The sequence below is a fragment of the Sinocyclocheilus grahami genome, unplaced genomic scaffold, assembly GCF_001515645.1.
Source record: "Sinocyclocheilus grahami isolate Dianchi unplaced genomic scaffold, SAMN03320097.WGS_v1.1 scaffold95.1, whole genome shotgun sequence".
Classification (NCBI taxonomy): domain Eukaryota; kingdom Metazoa; phylum Chordata; class Actinopteri; order Cypriniformes; family Cyprinidae; genus Sinocyclocheilus; species Sinocyclocheilus grahami.
Window position 1 is genome coordinate 2144905 of NW_015505274.1, and position 20011 is coordinate 2164915.

The 20011-nt window shown below is 36.8% G+C and overlaps 3 protein-coding genes across 3 annotated transcripts in view; all 3 read right to left on the reverse strand.

The window, feature by feature from the left end:
• Positions 1 to 1140, reverse strand: part of LOC107587680 (radial spoke head protein 6 homolog A-like) — a 5059-nt gene extending 3919 nt beyond the window's left edge. Inside the window, exons 1-2 of the mRNA XM_016275551.1 lie at positions 916 to 1140; positions 321 to 549 (exon numbers count right to left, since the gene is read on the reverse strand). Of these exons, the coding sequence (XP_016131037.1) occupies positions 321 to 549; positions 916 to 1100 (414 nt within the window). The 5' untranslated portion in view covers positions 1101 to 1140. The remainder of the gene's footprint in view (positions 1 to 320; positions 550 to 915) is intronic.
• A 623-nt stretch (positions 1141 to 1763) lies between these two features.
• sympk (symplekin) lies at positions 1764 to 17916 on the reverse strand. Its single transcript, XM_016275554.1, has 27 exons — positions 17816 to 17916; positions 16657 to 16767; positions 16481 to 16546; positions 16333 to 16386; positions 16158 to 16231; positions 15478 to 15604; positions 15135 to 15384; positions 14007 to 14177; positions 13681 to 13920; positions 13430 to 13581; positions 12301 to 12451; positions 11952 to 12177; positions 10698 to 10848; positions 10370 to 10605; positions 9423 to 9504; positions 9161 to 9274; positions 8932 to 9079; positions 8563 to 8723; positions 7885 to 7993; positions 7692 to 7792; positions 5129 to 5219; positions 4854 to 4955; positions 4144 to 4331; positions 3854 to 4030; positions 2994 to 3104; positions 2329 to 2547; positions 1764 to 2237 (listed from the first exon to the last, which is right to left on the reverse strand). The coding sequence occupies exons 2-27, from the start codon at positions 16753 to 16755 to the stop codon at positions 2076 to 2078; spliced, it is 3762 nt and encodes a 1253-aa protein (XP_016131040.1). The 5' UTR covers positions 16756 to 16767; positions 17816 to 17916; the 3' UTR covers positions 1764 to 2075.
• Positions 17917 to 18662: 746 nt separating this feature from the next.
• Positions 18663 to 20011, reverse strand: part of LOC107587718 (uncharacterized) — a 31231-nt gene continuing 29882 nt past the window's right edge. Inside the window, exons 8-10 of the mRNA XM_016275601.1 lie at positions 19414 to 19573; positions 19077 to 19124; positions 18663 to 18922 (exon numbers count right to left, since the gene is read on the reverse strand). Coding sequence (XP_016131087.1) covers positions 18663 to 18922; positions 19077 to 19124; positions 19414 to 19573 — 468 coding nt within the window. The remainder of the gene's footprint in view (positions 18923 to 19076; positions 19125 to 19413; positions 19574 to 20011) is intronic.

Below are 20011 nucleotides of genomic sequence, written 5' to 3' on the forward strand. Positions count from 1 at the left end.
AAACATCTTCATTTGTGTTTCAAAGAGTGGCCAAAGTCGTATGGGTTTGGAACACATGAGGGTGAGTAGATGATGACTGAATTTTTACTGTTGGATGAACCATCCCTTTAGGTCACTCCAAAAGTTCTGAATGTGATAGCAGAAGTTAAAGAAACATCAAATCAAGTTGCATTTACTTTAAAGAAAGATAGCACAAGCACCCATTCAAGTATTTCACACACAAAGAAAAGTTTGTTAGATTGTAACTGCTAAAAAATAAAAATGCTGTACAAAAAGCATTACATGGTCCCCCCAGGAGCAAGACCAACATACTCTCTCACCAGATCTTCCTCATGATCCCCTTCATCACCTGCCGCGCGCGTAAAGAGCGCCTTCTGTTGCTCGGCCAGTAACAGAGCCGCGGATGAGGACGGACTGTCACGCAGGGTGTCCTGTTTCTCCTGCAGGATGCTTCCTTTCAGCTCGCGACTCATGTCTTCTATCACATCGACTGCGTTCTCTGGACGCTCATCCATAACTTTAGTCAACAGTCGCAAGAGGTGGTCATAGCTGGACGAAGAGGTTCAGGAGCATCAGCAATCAACACAGTCAGCCATGACCAATGTTTACTGAACACTACCGCAACTGGATGGATTCCTTTAAGGTAATTAAAGCATGCGTAAAATGAACGAAGCTAGATTTAATACATTAACTGCAAAGATAAATGCGAGCTCGGGGCATGTTGTCACAAGGTGTCTCAACATGCCTGTATCATAACTTTTTATATTGGCAATATTGGTGGAAATGTGTTTCGAACTTCCAATAAATGTCCTCTGTTAAATAACGGTGCTAAAATACTAAATTAATAATAAGAATACCCTAAAAAAAATAATGCTAGGACTGGAATCATGTATGAAGCTAATGTGCTGTACTTACAGATTGAGGTTTGTTTTAGTGCTGTTCTTCATCATGAAAGCTTTCAAACGCGCCGCGGCCTGCAGTCTCTCATTATTTAACGCTTCCTCGGTGATCTCCATTTTAGTAAAACTTACAAACTGTCGCCGACTAATTAAAACCGTATATTTGTTCAGCTTATTCTTATGGCAAATCTCGATTAACATCAAACCGGCCTAGCAAAGACATTAGCGCATTTCCCTCAGCTCACTTCCGTTGCTATGGATTCTGCAGTGTAACTACAACAAACTTGTTGCCTTTTAAGTGGGAGAACTTGCACAATTGGTGGCTGACTAAATATTTTTTTGCCCCACTGTATAAGATCCAACATATGGTGTCGTAAATTGAATCCATATGAAGCAAGCGGTTTAATTCAAGTCTTGTGAAGAGATATGATTACTCTATATGATTAACAATTAATTTAAGCTTTTATTTACATCGAAACAATGATTGACACATACATGGAACACATCGTAAACACAAAAGCTCAAGGTTTTCATGTTTACCATATGATGACATCTATGTAAGTGTTTATATGTGAATAAACACCTGAATTAAATCTGTGCACCATGTAAAGAAATTGTATTCTTCACAAAACATGGATTTAAACCACTCAGTTCTTATGGATTAATTTATGACCTTTTTGGATTTTCTATGTTTTGGTTACCTGGACTTTCTAATTGGAGGGACAAAAACCTATCAGGTTTCATTTTCTTATGGCAAATCTCGATTAACATCAAACCGGCCTAGCAAAGACATTAGCGCATTTCCCTCAGCTCACTTCCGTTGCTATGGATTCTGCAGTGTAACTACAACAAACTTGTTGCCTGACAGCGTCTTTATTCTGATTGGCCGAATGCTGATCGGTCAAAATGAACATAATCATGAGAGACTAAAGTACAGAGACCAATGATTTGTTTCTCATATTTACTGGTTGGAGATGGCCTTTTATTCTAGAAATGAAAACATGGTGGCACATTCAAAATCTATTTATTTTCGAACTAATTTGAACAATTCATAACCTCTAAGAAACAAACCAAAATATTCCATGTCATTTTTACTTCTAACTTACAGATACATAGTACACTGAACAAAGCAGTATAGAAAGAGACATCTTTTCAACGTCAGTATTTCAGATGGCATCAGTCCACACTGCTTTCTCCTGCTTCTGGAACAACATCCTCAGACTCATCTTTGGGTTGGTCGGCCACATCCACAGGCATCGCAGCAGACTCCTCCATGGGTTCATCGGTCTTCTCTGAAATGGAGTTGGAGTGTGATGGCTCCTCAGACACCTCCACCTGCTGAAGGTTAAAGTCAATGGTCAGCCAGTGCTATTCACTCTTGTACTGGTCTGCATGGGTGCCAAGAATGATGATGATTAAAATGTTTTACCTGTGATGCGGCTTCAGACGTGACCTCCAGAGCAGCATGGTCCGTCTCTTCCCGCTCCATGGGTTCTTCTACTTCTTCTTCTTCCCTCCTGGCTGGGATCTGTTGTTGTTGTTGTTGAGGTGGTGGTGGTGGTGGTTCAGTAAACACTATGGGAGTCGGGGCTGGAGGTTCTGCTTGTGATACTGGTGCAGGCATTGATATATGCTTTGGTACTGGCACCTTAATGAACAAAAGTGGACAAGACAGATAGTATTTAATTGGTGGATTATCCAAAGTCATGAACATTAAACTCATTTCTGTAATGTTCATGGTATTGTGTAGAGATCGACCAATATAATAACCGGTTTATGTGGCTGATAACTAATACTTTCGAAAATTGATATTTAATTAGAATGTGATAACTTCAGTGTAAATGACAGACTTCTCTCTGGTGACATATGCTAGACTTCTCCAATCATTTAGTCTGCCTAAACCTACCCCTTCATAATCGACGGCAAGCTTGCATTCAACAATCTCCAAATGCAAATCAACAACCCATGAGTAGAATCATAAGACCAACCTACATTTTGTCTAGTTTCGATAATCTGTTACACTCGGATATACATCACAGACATCACAAAACAGAAGAAAAGATCTGTCACGGCTTCCGTTTCATTGCAACATACCTCTCTCTCTTCTATTATTTCTGGATGATGAAGTTCAGGTTGTGGTTCAGGTTCCGGCTTCCTGCTGTTGGCCTCCAGAACGGCCATTATAGATGCTGGAATGTGGGCTTGCTACAGAAACAATAAAACACGTTTAAATCAAAATGATTTAGAAGTGAAAATGTATAACAGGTTTAATAAGTTTTCTCTTCTAAAACACTTCACACACAAGCTATTTCCACTTCCTACTATTCATATCTATGTTTTGGAATAGTATTATGATGCAATTAAAAAATTATTTTGCATATTGTGCATGCGTTTCATAAATCATCTAAAATAATAATAATAATAATAATAATATACATAAATATTAATGCATAACATTTAGAAATATTATTTAATAATTAATAAATTTTGCTACTTATTTTTTATCATTATTTTATTATTTTTTGTTGTTGTTTTCAATTTAATTTTAGTTGAAGTTTATACTTTTATGTTTTTGTTAACATTAACATGTATAAATGAATACTGTAATATACTATATTTTAAATCAGCTTTTATTTTTATATTTTCAATAAAAAAAAATTTAAAGTTTGTCATATGTGCTTGTGACATTTCTTTTTCATATTTCTATTTGACTTTGAATTGTTAGTCATTTTAATATTTTAAAACTTTTTTTATTAACATTTCACATTTTCATGAATATTTAGATTTTATTTCGGCTTAATTTGAATGAATTTCAACAATGTTTTATGTTTTAATAGTTTTAGTTAACGATAACACCCGTGTACACAGAATATACTGATGACAGGTCTCACTGACCATTCATTTCCCAGATAACACCTATTCAGGATAAAGCCTGCAACCTTTGTGATACGCACTTGGTGAGGGGTGAAGGAGTGAACGTGCTGTAGGAGGGGTTCCCTCATCTCCGGGCAGCGCTCAAACACACTAGCCAGTTGTGGTGGAGGCAGCTGGAGGAGAACGTTGTAGGACTGGGGTTTGGTGCGCTGGCAGCACTTTACAAAGCCCTCCCACACTTTAGGATATTTCCACACCTTCATGATCAATCAACAGTCAATCAACAAACATTATCCTGATCAGATGAGTATGATGAGATTATGTATGAAAACTGCACCGATTATGAGCATAAAGGGTTCAGTCCATTGACCTGTTTGAGGATGAGTCTGGCTAGAACGTTCATGACGAAACCAGCCAGGCGAGGGTACATCGTGAGGGACTGGATGACCGTACGCATCAGCAGTATAGGGAGAGGGGTCTGTTCCATCAACTGCTGCATCACCACGGCCAGCACCTCGGACGTGTACACATTCTTCTCCCCAAAACACAGGTTAGTGGCTACAGAGGGAAAATGAGGAAAAAACATTAAAGAGGGTGAAAAGAAATGCAAAAGGGTGAATGAAAGAATTCTCACTACATTGGAGCCATTTAAGGGGGCATTATCTTTTTAAATTTTGATTATTAATATATTCAATTTCACATAAACTACACTAAATTCAACTAAGTAAACTAGAGCTCACCAACATATGCTGGGGCTATTGATCAATTTAAAAAGAAAATTATTAAATCAGGTTTCTGTACACTAAAATTGTATATAATTTGTAGATCATCAATATATTTTCAGATTGGTTTTATTTTATTTTTATCATTTATTAACAATGACAGAATATTAAAAATATATTAGAACAACTGCTTTTATATGTATGCATACACTGGCATTCAAAGTTTGGGATCGGAAGTTAGCCATTCAAGAGTTGAAAATGGTGAGAAACGGAAGCATTTAACTAATTTTGCTGAAACAAAAAAGATGTAAAAGGTTGGATTTATGTGCAGGGGTGGTGGATTTATGTGAGATGATACCTTTGATGATTGACTTCATGTCACACTTGGAAGAGTCAATGTTGTGTAAGGCGATGAGGAGCTCTCCAGGAGTGAGCGGAGATATGGAGGAACTGCCCTCACCTACAGAACAGACAAACCCTTAAGTTCACTAGAATTCTACTGATCTAGAGCAAAACATGAGATTGAAATGACACCATTCTGAAAAGAACTTCAAACAAACCAATAACAGAAAATGAAAGCCACCTAATTTTTGTCAACATCATCACATGCACAAGAAAATAAGCAGGTATTACTATGTTGAGTGCCCAGCAGTCTGTTGAACACCTCCTTCACCACAATAGGATTGAGTTTGATGAGTTTGGGTAGAGCCTGGATCACCTCGTTCTGTTCAACACAATCAAGGCACCATTATGAATGCAGTTTAAATTATTAAAATGATTAACAATTAACGCTATGCTAATATCTTTTCCCCACAGGCAGGATGCTTGCACATTGCAAGCTCCGTCTGGCTACTTGGTTTTGATCCCGTCAGAAACCCACTTGTCTCAGTGATTAAGGAACACAGGTGTAAATGCGTTGTATCGAGAAGATCGATGCTCACATAAAAAATACTTATACCAAATGTTTTAACTAGTAAATGTATTACTTATAGTGAAAAATTAATACACAAATAAAATTGTGGAAATAAAAACGAGTAAAAATAAACTGACATCTCTCATTCAAACAGAGAGAGTGCAGATTTGGTATTGACAATGACAGAAACACCACCAAACATACTACATAAAGGCACGGCTAAATGCAACATTTATTATAATGGGTTTTGTAGTCTTAATAAATGATAAATAAAAACAACCTGATTATTTGCAGCTCAGGCCTGGCTTTCAATTATACTGTAATGTTGACTGGTTAGAATTATTCCTTTTATCCCCAGAAAGTTTTAAAAAACTGGCCTTTATTAACAGTACTTGAAAGATACCATTATTTGCACTACCAATATTGTCGAGAAGATCGATGCTCACATAAAAAATACTTATACCAAATGTTTTAACTAGTAAATGTATTACTTATAGTGAAAAATTAATACACAAATAAAATTGTGGAAATAAAAACGAGTAAAAATAAACTGACATCTCTCATTCAAACAGAGAGAGTGCAGATTTGGTATTGACAATGACAGAAACACCACCAAACATACTACATAAAGGCACGGCTAAATGCAACATTTATTATAATGGGTTTTGTAGTCTTAATAAATGATAAATAAAAACAACCTGATTATTTGCAGCTCAGGCCTGGCTTTCAATTATACTGTAATGTTGACTGGTTAGAATTATTCCTTTTATCCCCAGAAAGTTTAAAAAAACTGGCCTTTATTAACAGTACTTGAAAGATACCATTATTTGCACTACCAATATTTGTACTTTTTAGTAAAAGATAGCATTAAAGGGGTCATATGACGTTGCTAAAAAAGAACATTATTTGGTGTAATGAAATGTTTATGCGGTTTAAGGTTTAAAAAACACATTTTCCACATACTGTACATTATTGTTTCTCCTCTATGCCCCGCCTTTCTGAAACGCGTTGATTTTTACAAAGCTCATCGTTCTGAAAAGCGAGGTGTGCTCTGATTGGCCGAATACCTCAAGCAAGTGACGGAAATGTTACGCCCCTTACCATATACTGTGATGCCGTGTCCCGGCGCGACGAGACAAAACCAATAAAACCCCATTATAAACGAGGCATTTGTTGCATCCAGTGGGGACATAATTACTGATTATAATTACTTATACTGTCTTTTTATGCGTTGCATCTCCCCATGTAAACATAAAACCATGTCTGCATTTGTGATCGGAGAAATGACAAACAATAAGCGCTACTCTACACTGCTCAAAACTCGCGTTTGAATCATCAGTGGCAAATTCTTTAAATATGAAAACTTACTTACAGGCTGTGAATCAGCATTATTTGTCAGAACACCGGCATTGTAGTCTACTCTACCAGGATCAGGAACCAGTCCTCCATAAAATGTGCTGCACACATCTGAATATTTGGGTTAAACTGTTCTGGAACAGTGTTGTAAATACAACTTAACCACTGATTTCTAGTCGTGTCCTCTTTTGGAAGACCAAACAAAGTAGTTTCGCTTTCACAACAAAACACACAGCGTCTCCACGACATGGCAGCGGCGGCAACAACAATACTACACGAAGAATCAAAGTTATGCCTTCTTTCTTTGCGTGAACATTTGGGCAGCATTATGCTAATCTTCCCACACAGTGACGTAGATATGTGGGGGCGTGTTTAAACGAGTCATTTTAGGAGGGCGTGGATGAGTTTTAACTTTTATAAAGAATATCTCTTTGGGTTTGAGACTTTAGTCTTTGCAACTTTAGGGATCTTATCTATTCACGAACAGCTTGTATCACGCCAAAGAGTGATTGAAATCGCATCATATGACCCCTTTAAACAAATATTTAAAATACTGTATGTACACATTAAAATACTGTCTCCACATTAATTTGAAGATATGAAAACATTTTAGGATTAGAATTTTTTATGTTAGGAGCGATTAATTCATTGTTTTGTTTTATTTTTAAACAATCGACAGCCCTACATAAAACAGATTATTCTGGCTCTGAAATCTAACTAGATGAGCCTTGTTCAGAGCTGCTTTCAACTCCACTCAAGATCGTGTGTGATTCCTTTTATCATGTAAAAAAAATGTTTTTAGGCACTTCACCTAAATATGGGAAATTGTAATTCACTTATTTAACCACTGCTGTGCATTTGTGATTAGCTCTGATGCGGATGAATCAATACCAGACACCTAAGGAGGACACACAAGATAAAACAAACCTTCTCCAGGCCATTGATGACAGGAATGAGGAAGCGAACATCTGGCACTCGCTTATGATAAAGATCCCTCACCCTCTCCACCAGCTCAGGAGATGGCGGCACTGTGAACATGAAACAATCCATGCAAGGTCAACATTTACTATACAGAGATGCATATACAGACACAATCACTCTTGCTCTCTTTCACACACACCTTTATCAGTGAGTATATGCAGACAGCGAGTGACCAGCGTCTCTGCTCCTTTAGGACAGTTCTCCACCAGGAGCAGCAGGTCAGGAGAGCTCATTCCCATTCCTCTTATCTATGAAAAAACAGATGAAACTATTATAGTTATCATAAATTAACTGTTTTAATCAACCACGCAATCAAAATTATTTTTTCTTTTGGCCCATCTTTGTTAGCTGTGAAGAATAGGTAAAAGCGAACTAGAAAATAAAAATAAATGAAAGTGAAATAGAAATATTAAAAAGGACAAAAGCGCATAAATGTACTAAAATGAAAATTCTAAATATAGCTTTTATTAAAAAAGCAAACAAAAAATATTAATAACTACTATAATAATATATAAATATTTCTAAAATTACTCCTAAATGTTGACAAAACAATCTTTTAACATATATGCATTCAAAATAAATATACGAACAAATTTATAGCTAACAAAATCCTCTCAAGAATGAGCATGTCCCCTTTGAATGAATCTGAATAAATCTGTCGTTTAGTTCAGTTCCCCACTATTTTAGTACACAGGAAGTGTACGTGAACAAATAAAACAGACAAACCCTAACTGAGCAGGATAATGAGATTGAATGCAAAAGACATGAAAAGTGAATAAACATTTGAGAAATCCAGTTTTGGATGAGAGGGTCTTACAGGCTGTTCGATGACCCTGAGCACACTGCGTTTGATGTCGGCGATGGCCTCGGTGTAGACAGCAGCCAGCTCATGCACCAGACGATGGTTGAGGGGAAGGAGGGAGAGATAGAGGTAAAGGCACTGCCGCACCGTTTCCTCTGTCCAGGGAGCCGCCACCTCTGAGGACACAGCAGAATTGAACAAAGTCAACAATATGTTAAGGCACAGTACAGCAGTGAGTTCATTTTACACTACTTTATCATAGTAACAATAAAGTTACTTTCTATAAGTAGGTAATTTAATACACAAGTATGAGCACATAGACCATGAACCTAATCAATTATATCAAAAATTGGGATAGATCTGAAGTCTAGGAAAAGTCTGAACCTGTATCCTCTCCTGCTCCAAACAGAAGAGAAGGTGGGTTTGGGTGGACCAAAAACTGCATGTAGGTGAGAGCGAACTTCTCAATACAGTCCTTCAGATGTTCCTTCTCATACATGCGCTTGATGAAGCTGAGAGCAGTGGAGCGCACCTGAACATCAGTGGGGATTGTTATTATACTACTATGAAATGATTTCATGAAACAAAGACTGAGAGATGATTAGAGGTTAACCTTTTCTTTTTCGTGAGAGCTGAGGTTCAGAAGGACATTGAGGTACTGGTACTGTCTGGATGGGCGTTTGAGGATGAGCTCCTTTAACGTGGACATGCCTAGGTAAACACGTGACTGGAAGACAAATAAGGAACATTCGAGTTTCTTACAAGAAGATTGAACATGTAAATGCATATGCAGATAATGACAGAAGAGAAAAAATCTGTATAAGTGATGGCATCAGAAACTTTTAACGGGGGTTAAGTGTAGTAGTGTGGCTGACCTCGTCTTCACAGTAGCGTTGAATCACCTCCAGTGCTGAGTCTGTAATGACTGGAGCCTCCAACACAAGCTTGGTGAAAAGCCTGTCATAAATGAAATTCAGGAGTAGTTACAAAATATCAAAATAAACTGTTTTATTAGTTCATATAAAACAAGCACTGAATTTGTGTTGCTGACAAATTCATATGAAACATATTCAGAAAATTCAAATATCCTGTGGGGTGACATGTTGAACTCCATCTAAAACCATTTTGGCAATCATTTCTTATGGATGCAAATTTTAGGATCTCATTAATTGAAAAACGACCACTGGAATATTTGTACTTTTAAATATTCATTTGTCTCACTGTAGGACAATTAAAATAAACTAATAAAGGCATTTTAAAATGGTGAAAAAGTTAAAGTAAATAAAAAATGCACTTTCCTTAGTATATTACTACAAATTTAACCAAAGATTAAAACAAATAATTACACATTATGCATCAAATGTTATGCATTTAAAGATAAATGCAGAATAATTCATGACAGGGTTTGCAAAACTGGAGTTTGAGAGTTAATTTTAAGTTAATATTTAAATACTTAAAATGTAAAATAAATAATTTAAAAATACAAATAATCAAAACACCAACTAAAAAAAGACTAAATATTTTACATGTTTGCTTGCATGTCATGTGACCATTAACCAACATCAGAGAACCATGAACATGCATGTGTGTTAAATTACTGAAATAATAAATTAAAATCTGAGGGGGGACTTCAAGAAAATATTTCAGGTCAAAGAGATTCAGCTGACAAAAAGACTGAGAATCCCTAATGTATAAGAACTCTGTCGTATCGGCAAGCGAAAATAAACAAAACATTGCACCTTTAACTTTCTGATGAATTATGTTTATTCACTGATTGTATCATGTTGATAATTAATGTGTGATGTTATGAGGTGATCCTCACCCATCCCTCTGCTCAGGTTTCTCCTGCAGGCCAGACAGCAGTGTGTACAGACAGTGCTCATAGCTGTCCAGAGAGCCGGGGGGCTGCTGACTCAGGTATTCATTGTACTCGTGGTACAGCAGAGAAAAGGCCAGCTCACTTCTGCCCCGCATATCCTCCAAGATAAACTGCAACAAGTCATTTTTCTTCCCACCCTCAAACTGGGTCACCAACCGTGCAAGCAGCTTCACACGGATCTGGGAGAAGATAAAACAGGAATGTGGACTTAGTAGAATGGATATAGTGGCTGAGGTGGTATGCACAGAAAAGCCTCCAAAAGCAAACTCACATGGGACATCCCACTCTGTGCAATGACCTTTTCTGATTGGAGGATCCGCTTGATGGCCATGTTGGTGAGTTTCTCAATCTGAGCCTCTGAAAATGGCTGCACCACGTCGGCCAATTTGAACACTTTTTTTCTGCCACTGGCCCCAGGAGCTCTGAATGAGGGGTGATGGGGAGGAAAACAAAAAGAAACAATCAATCAAAACAGATGATTAAAACTAGAGACAACACACAAATACAAAGCAATATCTTAATCTCATCTCCTTTCGGCTGCTCCCGCTAGAGGTCGCCACAAATACAATCAAATACAAAAAAAAGTAAAACTGATATTGCAATATCCCTTAGTGTGATAGTCATATCAGTCATATCTTATATTTGTCAGTGTTTCAGAGCAGCTTGGTTCATTTACTGTGAATTAGGCTGCTATGAAATGCTGAGAAACACAATATCACGAGTTGCATGTGTGTAAATGAACACAGTGCTGTGCTTTGCTCTGAAATGGTGTACATATATTTGGCCAGTGAGCCAAAATAAAAGTTTGGGGGTTTAACGTTTGAAAATGAAGAAATTATGCTGTAAAAATTAGTATTGTGATTTAAATTTAGTATTGTAATGTAAGTGAAGAAAAAATTAGCTATGAAATGCTGAGAAACACAATATCACGAGTTGCATGTGTGTAAATGGACACAGTGCTGTGCTTTGCTCTGAAATGGTGTACATATATTTGGCCAGTGAGCCAAAATAAAAGTTTGGGGGTTTAACGTTTGAAAATGAAGAAATTATGCTGTAAAAATTAGTATTGTGATTTAAATTTAGTATTGTAATGTAAGTGAAGAAATTTTTTTTTATTATTATTACAATACATTTCTTATTTTGTTTAATTCCTTTGATTAAGAAATCATTATTATTTTATAGTCATGCAGAAAGGGTCAAAAACAGTGGGAAAGTGAACTCAGAAAACTCAATTGAGTGGCAAATCTTATTTAAGTCACTATTTAAAAACAAAATTATTTACCTAATATTTGGGTGTGCTAAGATTTATTTTTATTATTAGCTTAGTGCCATGCAATATCAAACTGCAAACGCTGCGAGTCACATCTTTGGCACACTTCACTTGACTAGCACTATTTGGTTTCTGCCATTGTAAATAGCTCCAAATCAGTTTCTTATGAGACTGTGTATTAGTTAGGATGCCACCTTAGAAGGCAGCTGCCCAGCAAGGCAGCTCATAATTGGTGAGCTATAGGGACACTCTTACTTGGGCTGTGTGGTGGGCAGTATGGGCTCTGGCAACTTCTTGATCTGAGGTGCCTCTTCAGTGATAGGGCTCTTGTAGGCTGCTGGCGCCCCCACCACTGAGATGGCTTGACCCAGGGACACAGCAGACAGCTTGCGGATGATGAGAGGGTCTTTGGAGCTGGACTCACCCGCTCCACCATCTTCCTCCTTCAACTCTTCATCTCGAGCCTTACACAGCTCCAGCCCTGTGCAGCAGGAGAGAGAGGAGATGATGTCCAACACACAACCCCCCTCGCCGGCTTTCCAGCTGTGTAGACAGGAACTAAAGGAGTTTATCTCTCCTTGCTTTTAAATAACAATCACTTCACCTGGTCCCAGGCCAGCCCCAGTCATCTGTGTGGCCATCAGCCTGGCTAAGTGTTTTATCTGGGCATCAGTGCCGGCTGATTCTACAGGTGTGTAGGTGGCTTGGAAAGAGGCCGGCATCACTTCAGGCAGGTAAACCATACTGATGAGAACCTGCATTGACACAAATCATAAAAAAGTGCAAGTTATCACATTTAAGTTATAGTGATAAGCGCAACACTGTGCTACTCAACACAGGGTTCCCAGATTTTTTGACAAATTTTTCTTAGCTATACTTACTATTTATATTTAGTCTTTTGATTTAGATTTAAATGATTGTTCTTTTATATGTTTTCAAAAAGACCCACATAGAACAAACTGATGTTATTATGCATGTTTGCGAACAGGTTTTACTCTACACCAGCATTTTACCAAACATTCACAAGGGAACTGGGTTCATGAGTTGATGAAAATATAACAAATGAAATAAAAAAAAGTGAAACTAAAACAAAATTTAAATTGCGGTTATAAAATAAAAAAAACTGATTTAGACTTTTACGCAATGTGTGTTTAAGATTATAGCGCAGCACTGTGTTCATTTACGCTCTTTCTGTGTTTTCAGATTCTCAGAGTGACTCGGTTTGCAGAAAATACTGCTCCACACAAACGCTATCTCTGCATGTTATTTATTATGTGTATTTAGAAACATGCACCAGGATCACTGTATTTTCACTTTTGTAAAATTTCCATCATTTTTGTGCAGAAGTTTTCAGCATTTTACAATATTTATAGCAAGAAGCATCAAATAAACAGACTTAAAGATCTCCCTGCAGTTTTCCACCAAAATAAAGCTTGAGGCTTTTTAATGACTGTAAGTGAAGAATTTGAGACATATTAGCACAGTGAGTTGCAGTGCCAAATACAATACTATAATTACTAAATATTCATTGTTGAATTGACTTTTAATTTGTATCAATATTTTTGTCTTCATATTTTATAATTAATTTTACATTTACATTTTTTATTTTTTTTTAAATATGATAATAAAAACAATGTATTATGTATTAAAATAATGATGATGATTATTTTTATTATTATTACTACAACATTTGAAGAAAAACACAAAGTTTAACTTTGTGCCATCGTACGCACCAGGTTGGCCACATTGTCTGGGGTCAGTAGAGGCAACAGGAACTCAGCAGTGAGATCGATGGCTGATTGGGTACCAACAGAGGAGGATGGTTTTGGGGTGACGACTGGAGCTGGTTCTTCTTTATCCTCATCATCCTCCACTAGAGAGGCCTCTGCAAGCACAAACAAGGCATTATTTCTCTTCTTTTCAATCAATGCCAACAACTGACCCACAACAACGACTCACCCAGCTCAATAAAACAGCAACTCACCCATCTTGATCCTCTTGCCCTCAACGTAGGGCTCATGGTGGAGTCTCTTACGGGGCTGTACAGTGGCTGGCGTGCAGCGGGTGATCTCACTCTGAGACATGCCGAGGTCCAGCAGCAGAGTGGAAATCTGGCCCTGAAAGTCCACGCTGCTGGGATGCTTCAGCACCGAGACCAAGTGCAGCTTCAGGTTCTTGCGCACACTGCTCACTTGAGACTTAGCCAGAGTTGGGGGCAGGTTAGCTGGGGAGCACAACAAAACCAAAATTTTTAGAAAATTAGAAATTAGTAGATTTGTATTTTGAATAAAGTCAGTGGACGGAACTCACCATGTAGCGTCTCATAGGCCTGCACCACCTCAGACATGAACATGGGCCGCTGTCTGGCCAGTGTGGCCAGTGATCCCAGTGCAGTGGTGAGATTAATGCTGGAGATGGCAGGGTGCACCATAAACTTTAACAACTGCTCCAGAGCCGACTTACCCTCCTCACATAAGGTGTCTTAGAGAAGACAGGAGGAAGACAAGCAGAGAAGAAAGGGAAGCAAAAATAAAGAATGAAAATGTTTCTGTGAAACTTTAACAAGTTTTGACATTAGGGCAGTACAATTTGGGGGGAAAAAATCCAAGAAAATTATAATTGCAAGAAAAAAAGTTCCAGGTTTGCTGTGCTTGGCTGCACAATTTGGCCAATATTATTTTTATATTATAAATCAATATGACTATTAAATAAAAATAATTAGTAGTAGTATAGTAGTAATTATTATTATTATTACTAAATAAATAATAAGCAAAATATGAAAAATTATTATTGAAATATATCAGTGTCAAAAAAAAATCTAATCAAGTACTTAAGATTTATGTGTGGTCTTTGTGGATTTCATACAGACTGCAAAATTTGGACAAATGTGTGAGTTTATATCAATGTGACAATTAAATTATAATAATTATTATTTTTTAAATTATTTTACAAATTATTCGAATAAAAAAATACAAATTGGAAATATTACTTTAGCAATTTTACTGTAAAATATTTACAAAATCAAGTGCTTAATATAATAACTTTTTTACAGTGCAACTGTAAAATTACAGTGCTAATATTTATGGTTGTCTTAATTTCTTCATTTTCAAATGATAAACCATCAAGCTTTTAAAACCACAGAGAGCCCTTAAAGCTTCACCTTTGTTGGCAACAGCCAGTTTATAAGCACATCTCATCAGAAGTTTGTGAAGATGGCTGGCGTTCCCACATGCACATTACAAGCGACCCAAACTCAAATGCAGAGATGAGCATGTACAAATCAGCTCCAATCTGAGACACTGAAAACACTAATTCATGAGCTGCATGCATGCCACCCTTCACTCAAACATGCAGTGGATATATTTATTTAAAAAAATAAAAAATAAATAATCATATTGAAAGCCAAAATTGAGTTTGAAAATGTGAATCTGCTCTTACCATATCGAATATATGTGTGGTCTTTGGGGATTTTGTCCAGGCTGATGTCTCCCTCCTGTTTCTTGGGCGTGTCAGAGTCAGGTGTACGCGGTGACAGCGTGATGATGAGGGACTCTGTGAATTTGATGGCATGAGTGCGAACTCCATCGTTATCGGAATCCAGCAAGGCCAGAACATCCTCTTTTATCTGGGTCATCATATCCCAGCATGCCTCCTGCATGTCCGAGACACTCTTAGTGCGCACCAGCCACTAACAGAACAAATACAGAACACGTCAGACACTTAAAAGCATAAGCCCAGGCAAACAATGAATACTGTGTAAGTAAGTGAAAACTAATGATACCTGTAAAGCCACTTTGTATAGCTGAGTGAGCGTCAGAATGGCCTTTTTCACCACATTCACACTCTCATCTCTCATCAGCATGTTCAGGTTGGCAATCAGCCTCAGAAGCAGCTCACTGTCTCTTTTACTGAATGAACAAGAAGCGACAGGGACAGGTCATGATAGGTATATGAAGTATTGAACTCAGTGAATTTTGTATTGTGCAGTACGATTCAATCCATCTCAGATGGTCCGATGGAGGTTACTTGGCCATTTTTAATTTTGCTAGTTTAGTTTTGAGTGATTATCTCTGTTTTGTGTATTGCAAAACCACCTTTTTTATTTTTGTTTTACTTGGTTCAAACACAGCAGCAGTCTTTGTGTCTTGGCCTAAAGCAAACTTGTTTCCACTTTTGTAATGGGAAGGGTTTGAGTGCACATGCAGAACATTTCTAGACTGAGAAAATGCACTTTTTTGCACTCATTAAAAAAATAAGGTATTATTTTTTTTTTTTTACGAGTGCAAGACAGTGCATTTTTTAATTTCGGATTGATTATCTCTGATGGAGTACCAGACAGCAAACTGAAATTTTCACAGATATAAGTCCACTATGATAGCATTCTGCTGTATCAATTTTGAGTTTGAGATTCCAACTAACTTGATGTGGACTGATTCATATCTAAGATCAGCCAGTACTCACCATGCCTCCTCAATGAATCCGATGACAAACTTTCGCACCTCAATTGATTTATCAGTCTGAAATGCGATGATTTCCTTTTGAGAATGGATGAAAGCAGAAAGTGTGAATTTCATTTCTGTGTCGGCTCATCTACCTACTTACACAAGCTGGTGAAGACTGTACAGACTGCACTTACATCCAGAAAATTATCAAGCAATGAAGGGTCCTTGTTGATAATCAACTCCTGCACCTGATAAAAAAAAGACAGAGAACAGAACTACATAATCATGAACACTAAGCATCTGATTTTTATGTTTGCGACAATATGAAAAGGATTTCCAAACCTGTTTGAGAACAATAAGCTTTTCCTCTGTAGAGATGAGGGCCGCCTGGTTTAGCAAGTCCACCACCTGATGGAGAAATGCAATCAATGCCAAATTGCCAAATGTCTCATTTGCAAAAAACAAAACAGCAATAACTAGTGCAGTGACTTATTAGTAATGATGGCCCAGTGTGTTACCTTCTCGCTAGTGGTCATGTCAATGGCTGTTTCTTCCTCATTGCTGTAGAACTGGGAGGCCACGCTACCGTGTGCTTGTTCTCCCATGCCTGACGCCATCGTGAAAAAAATCTAAAGAAAAGAGCATCACAGGCCACAAAGATGAAAAAAGGTGAGCACAATTTCAAGGTCAGCCTATTTCCATACAAACATGTGAAATGTGGGTTTTTCCATATTACATACTCAACATTGAGGAATATGCTCAATACTGATCACCTTACAGAATTCACTGTCAAATATACCTGTCATTTAAAGTAATATTTTCACACAATTCAGTGCACTTTTCATGTACTTACCTTCTTATAAGTTGTATTACTTTTTATTAAACCTCTCCTAAGGCAATACATCCAAAATACATTTTAAGGGTTAATTTTATTACACCTTATCTATTTGTGTCTGTAGCGTTAAAGTACAATACATATTTTTAAAGCATGTTCTCTCAAAATGATCCAGGCATCTCCATTTCAGTAGCACTAACGTCAAACTTTCCAGTTTTATTCTGGAGGTTTTAACAGAGGGGTTTGTTCATATACAGTATCCTTTGCCTTATTCATTTAAGATTTTATTACAGTATTTTCAGAGTGATGAGAAGAGATATCTAAAAAAAAATCCTCTTTAAAAACCTTTAACTCTAATATGTCAACAAAATGAGTTTAGAAACGTTTGGGACGTTTCTCATGCATAATCTGCTGGTTAAAATGACAAACGTTAAATAAAAAGTCAACCCGAATGAAAACACAGTATGTTGTGTTATAAGTGGGACTAGACCGGAGTCCAGTAAATACTCCAAAAGCGAGAAATACTGTCCATGAAGCAGATAAATATGCTGGAACAATTTTTAGGACTACATAGGTACTGAAATAGCTCGTTAATTGCTCTTACATAATTGGGCTAATAGTAGCTAGATTACTTAATCTTATAAAACAGGCTTTCTGGCTGTCCTAAAATAGCAACTTTAGTAAATGATGAGTATCACTTAACTGACTTTAAAAAAAATTATTTTCAATTCTATAAAAAGTGGGGAAATAAAATTAATATGAATAAAACCTGTCGGTTAGCATTGACATTAATAAGCGATCTTTTAAGCATGAAAAGTTAGAAAGCTCAAAAAGGATTTTACCTTGCTCAACCTTTCTTGTGATAACTTCTCTAGTGGGAATTACATAATATCCATATAATTAATTTTGTTACAAATTCACCAGTACTAGCAGTTTGCTGCTATTTGCGCCATGCTAAGAGAAGAATCTACTTCCGGGGTTGAGCGTGAACGTGAGGTACATGGGAAATTGAGTTTTGTTTCGTATTTTTTCCTTGAACATACTGTACAGTACCTGTAATAATTTACTGGAAATTAGTTGTTGTTGATCTTTTAATCAAACATTGAAACAATACTACAGACTGAGAACAAATTCAAACAACATGCATAAAGGCATACAAGAGGTACATACAAGCGGTAAACCATAGCTACTTGCCTTAAAAAATAAATTATATATATATATATATATATATATGTTTGCTTCAATTACAAATATTAATGCAACGGAAGTGAATCAAACTGCTAAAAAAAACTTAGCTCAGCAGTTTACACATCATTACTCAAAACTCAACATATATTTAAAACAACAACATCTATCATTTGAAGATATTCAACAGCACCTCTTTATACTGAAGAGAAATAGAAAGAGGAAGACATTCTAAATTTGACTTCTACTTCTGAACATTTATTATTTACAGGTAACGTATAGGTGATCGTAAATTGGACAAACCCAGTGACTTATAATAATCACAATCTAAACATGGTCACATTTCACAATGAAGCAGTAGCAGTACAGCCCAAAAATGTTAAAGACTTTCAGATACAACGGTCAATGACAATATCACATGCTTTGACATGTTATAGCAGGAGTTTGAAAATAACAAATCAATATTTTTTTCCTGTTCAGTTTCTGTTATTCACCTCATATGCATTAGTTGCTGTCTGTTGTCATATCTTTCATAAGAACTGGTTCTTCCTTGTAAAGCACTTCCAAAAATGTCTGTTCCGACAAAGGCCCTTGTGTTTCTATGATATCAAAGATCATCCTCATTTTTCTCTGAGATGTTGTCAGTTCTCTGATTTCGTCTATCTGCTCATTTGCAATAACGTCACCAAGGTGATCTAAAATGACATCCACATTTCTCACTCTTTGAATAAGTTTAGCTTTGTTGTTTTTCAGAAAGGATACACCTGTAAAATGAGGTCAACACATTGATTTTATACAGTGTATTCAAATGTTTGTGAGATAGGAAAAACAAGCGAATAATTTGTTCTGCTACAATTGTAAAATAGCCTACAAGCTGTTTCAAATGTAAATAGGCTTATGTTAAGGCTATGTGCTTACATTGTTCTTTAGTTGATAGGATTGGACTGCTGTTTTCTGCTGTATAGTCTGTAAAATAAAAACTTGCTTCATGTCGTCTTCATTTTCAACTTTTGAGATTAACCATATGAATCACTTGATTGAAATCAGTAAAATCTTTAAAGAATTCATGCATATAACGCTGTGCAGTACTCAGGTAGATCAGCACAAGGCCCCCAGTTGTTGCGGTCTAGCTTATAGTGATATAACAAGTATCCAATGTCTGTGATGATAATGACTTTAGGTGGATTGTTGACATGTCAATTATTTACTTCCTAATCTGTACAACTCTTCTAACACAAACAGTAAAGTGTCTTACCTGTCAGTGTTATGTCACGTCTCCATACAACTTTAACCTTTCCTTTCTTGGGGTTTTTCTTTTTGAGGTGTAAATCCACATCCATCACACCATCTGGCAACTTTATATCAAATGTTGGATAGTAATGTTTCCACTGCTTTGTGCAATGAAGTTTTGTGTCCTTACAAATGAAAGAGATGGATAATAAGTTTGATTCAAATGCATCACTTCACCAAATCTTTTAGACTATGTGTCAGGAAAAAACGTTTGTTTTTATGGAGTCATGTGACCAATCTGGAACTTTATGGACATATGGATCAGCAGTATGTCTGATGCAAAAAAGTCAAAGCTTATGAGCAGTAGAACACCAACATGGTCAAACATGGAGGTTGATCAGTCTTATTATGGGGGTGCTTTGCTGTTGCAGAAGTGGACATTTTGATTATATGAAGGGCATCATGGATTCTTTGAAATATCAGGCCATTTTGGTAAAGACTGTGATGCCTTCGGTGCATAGACTGAAACGGATGATCACTGAACTTTCCAGCAGGGCAACTATTCCAAAGTATACATCTAAATCTACTGAAGCTTGGTTCAGGGATCTGTCTAGAATGTTCTT

Excerpts from the sequence above, each read along its gene's own strand:
- sympk (XM_016275554.1), bottom strand. The coding sequence starts at position 16,755 with ATGGCGTCAGGCATGGGAGAACAAGCACACGGTAGCGTGGCCTCCCAG. Across the intron at positions 14,178-15,134 it reads CCACACATATATTCGATATG|ACACCTTATGTGAGGAGGGT; the intron begins GTAAGAGCAGAT and ends GTCTTCTCTAAG. Across the intron at positions 13,921-14,006 it reads GGCCTATGAGACGCTACATG|CTAACCTGCCCCCAACTCTG; the intron begins GTGAGTTCCGTC and ends TGTGCTCCCCAG.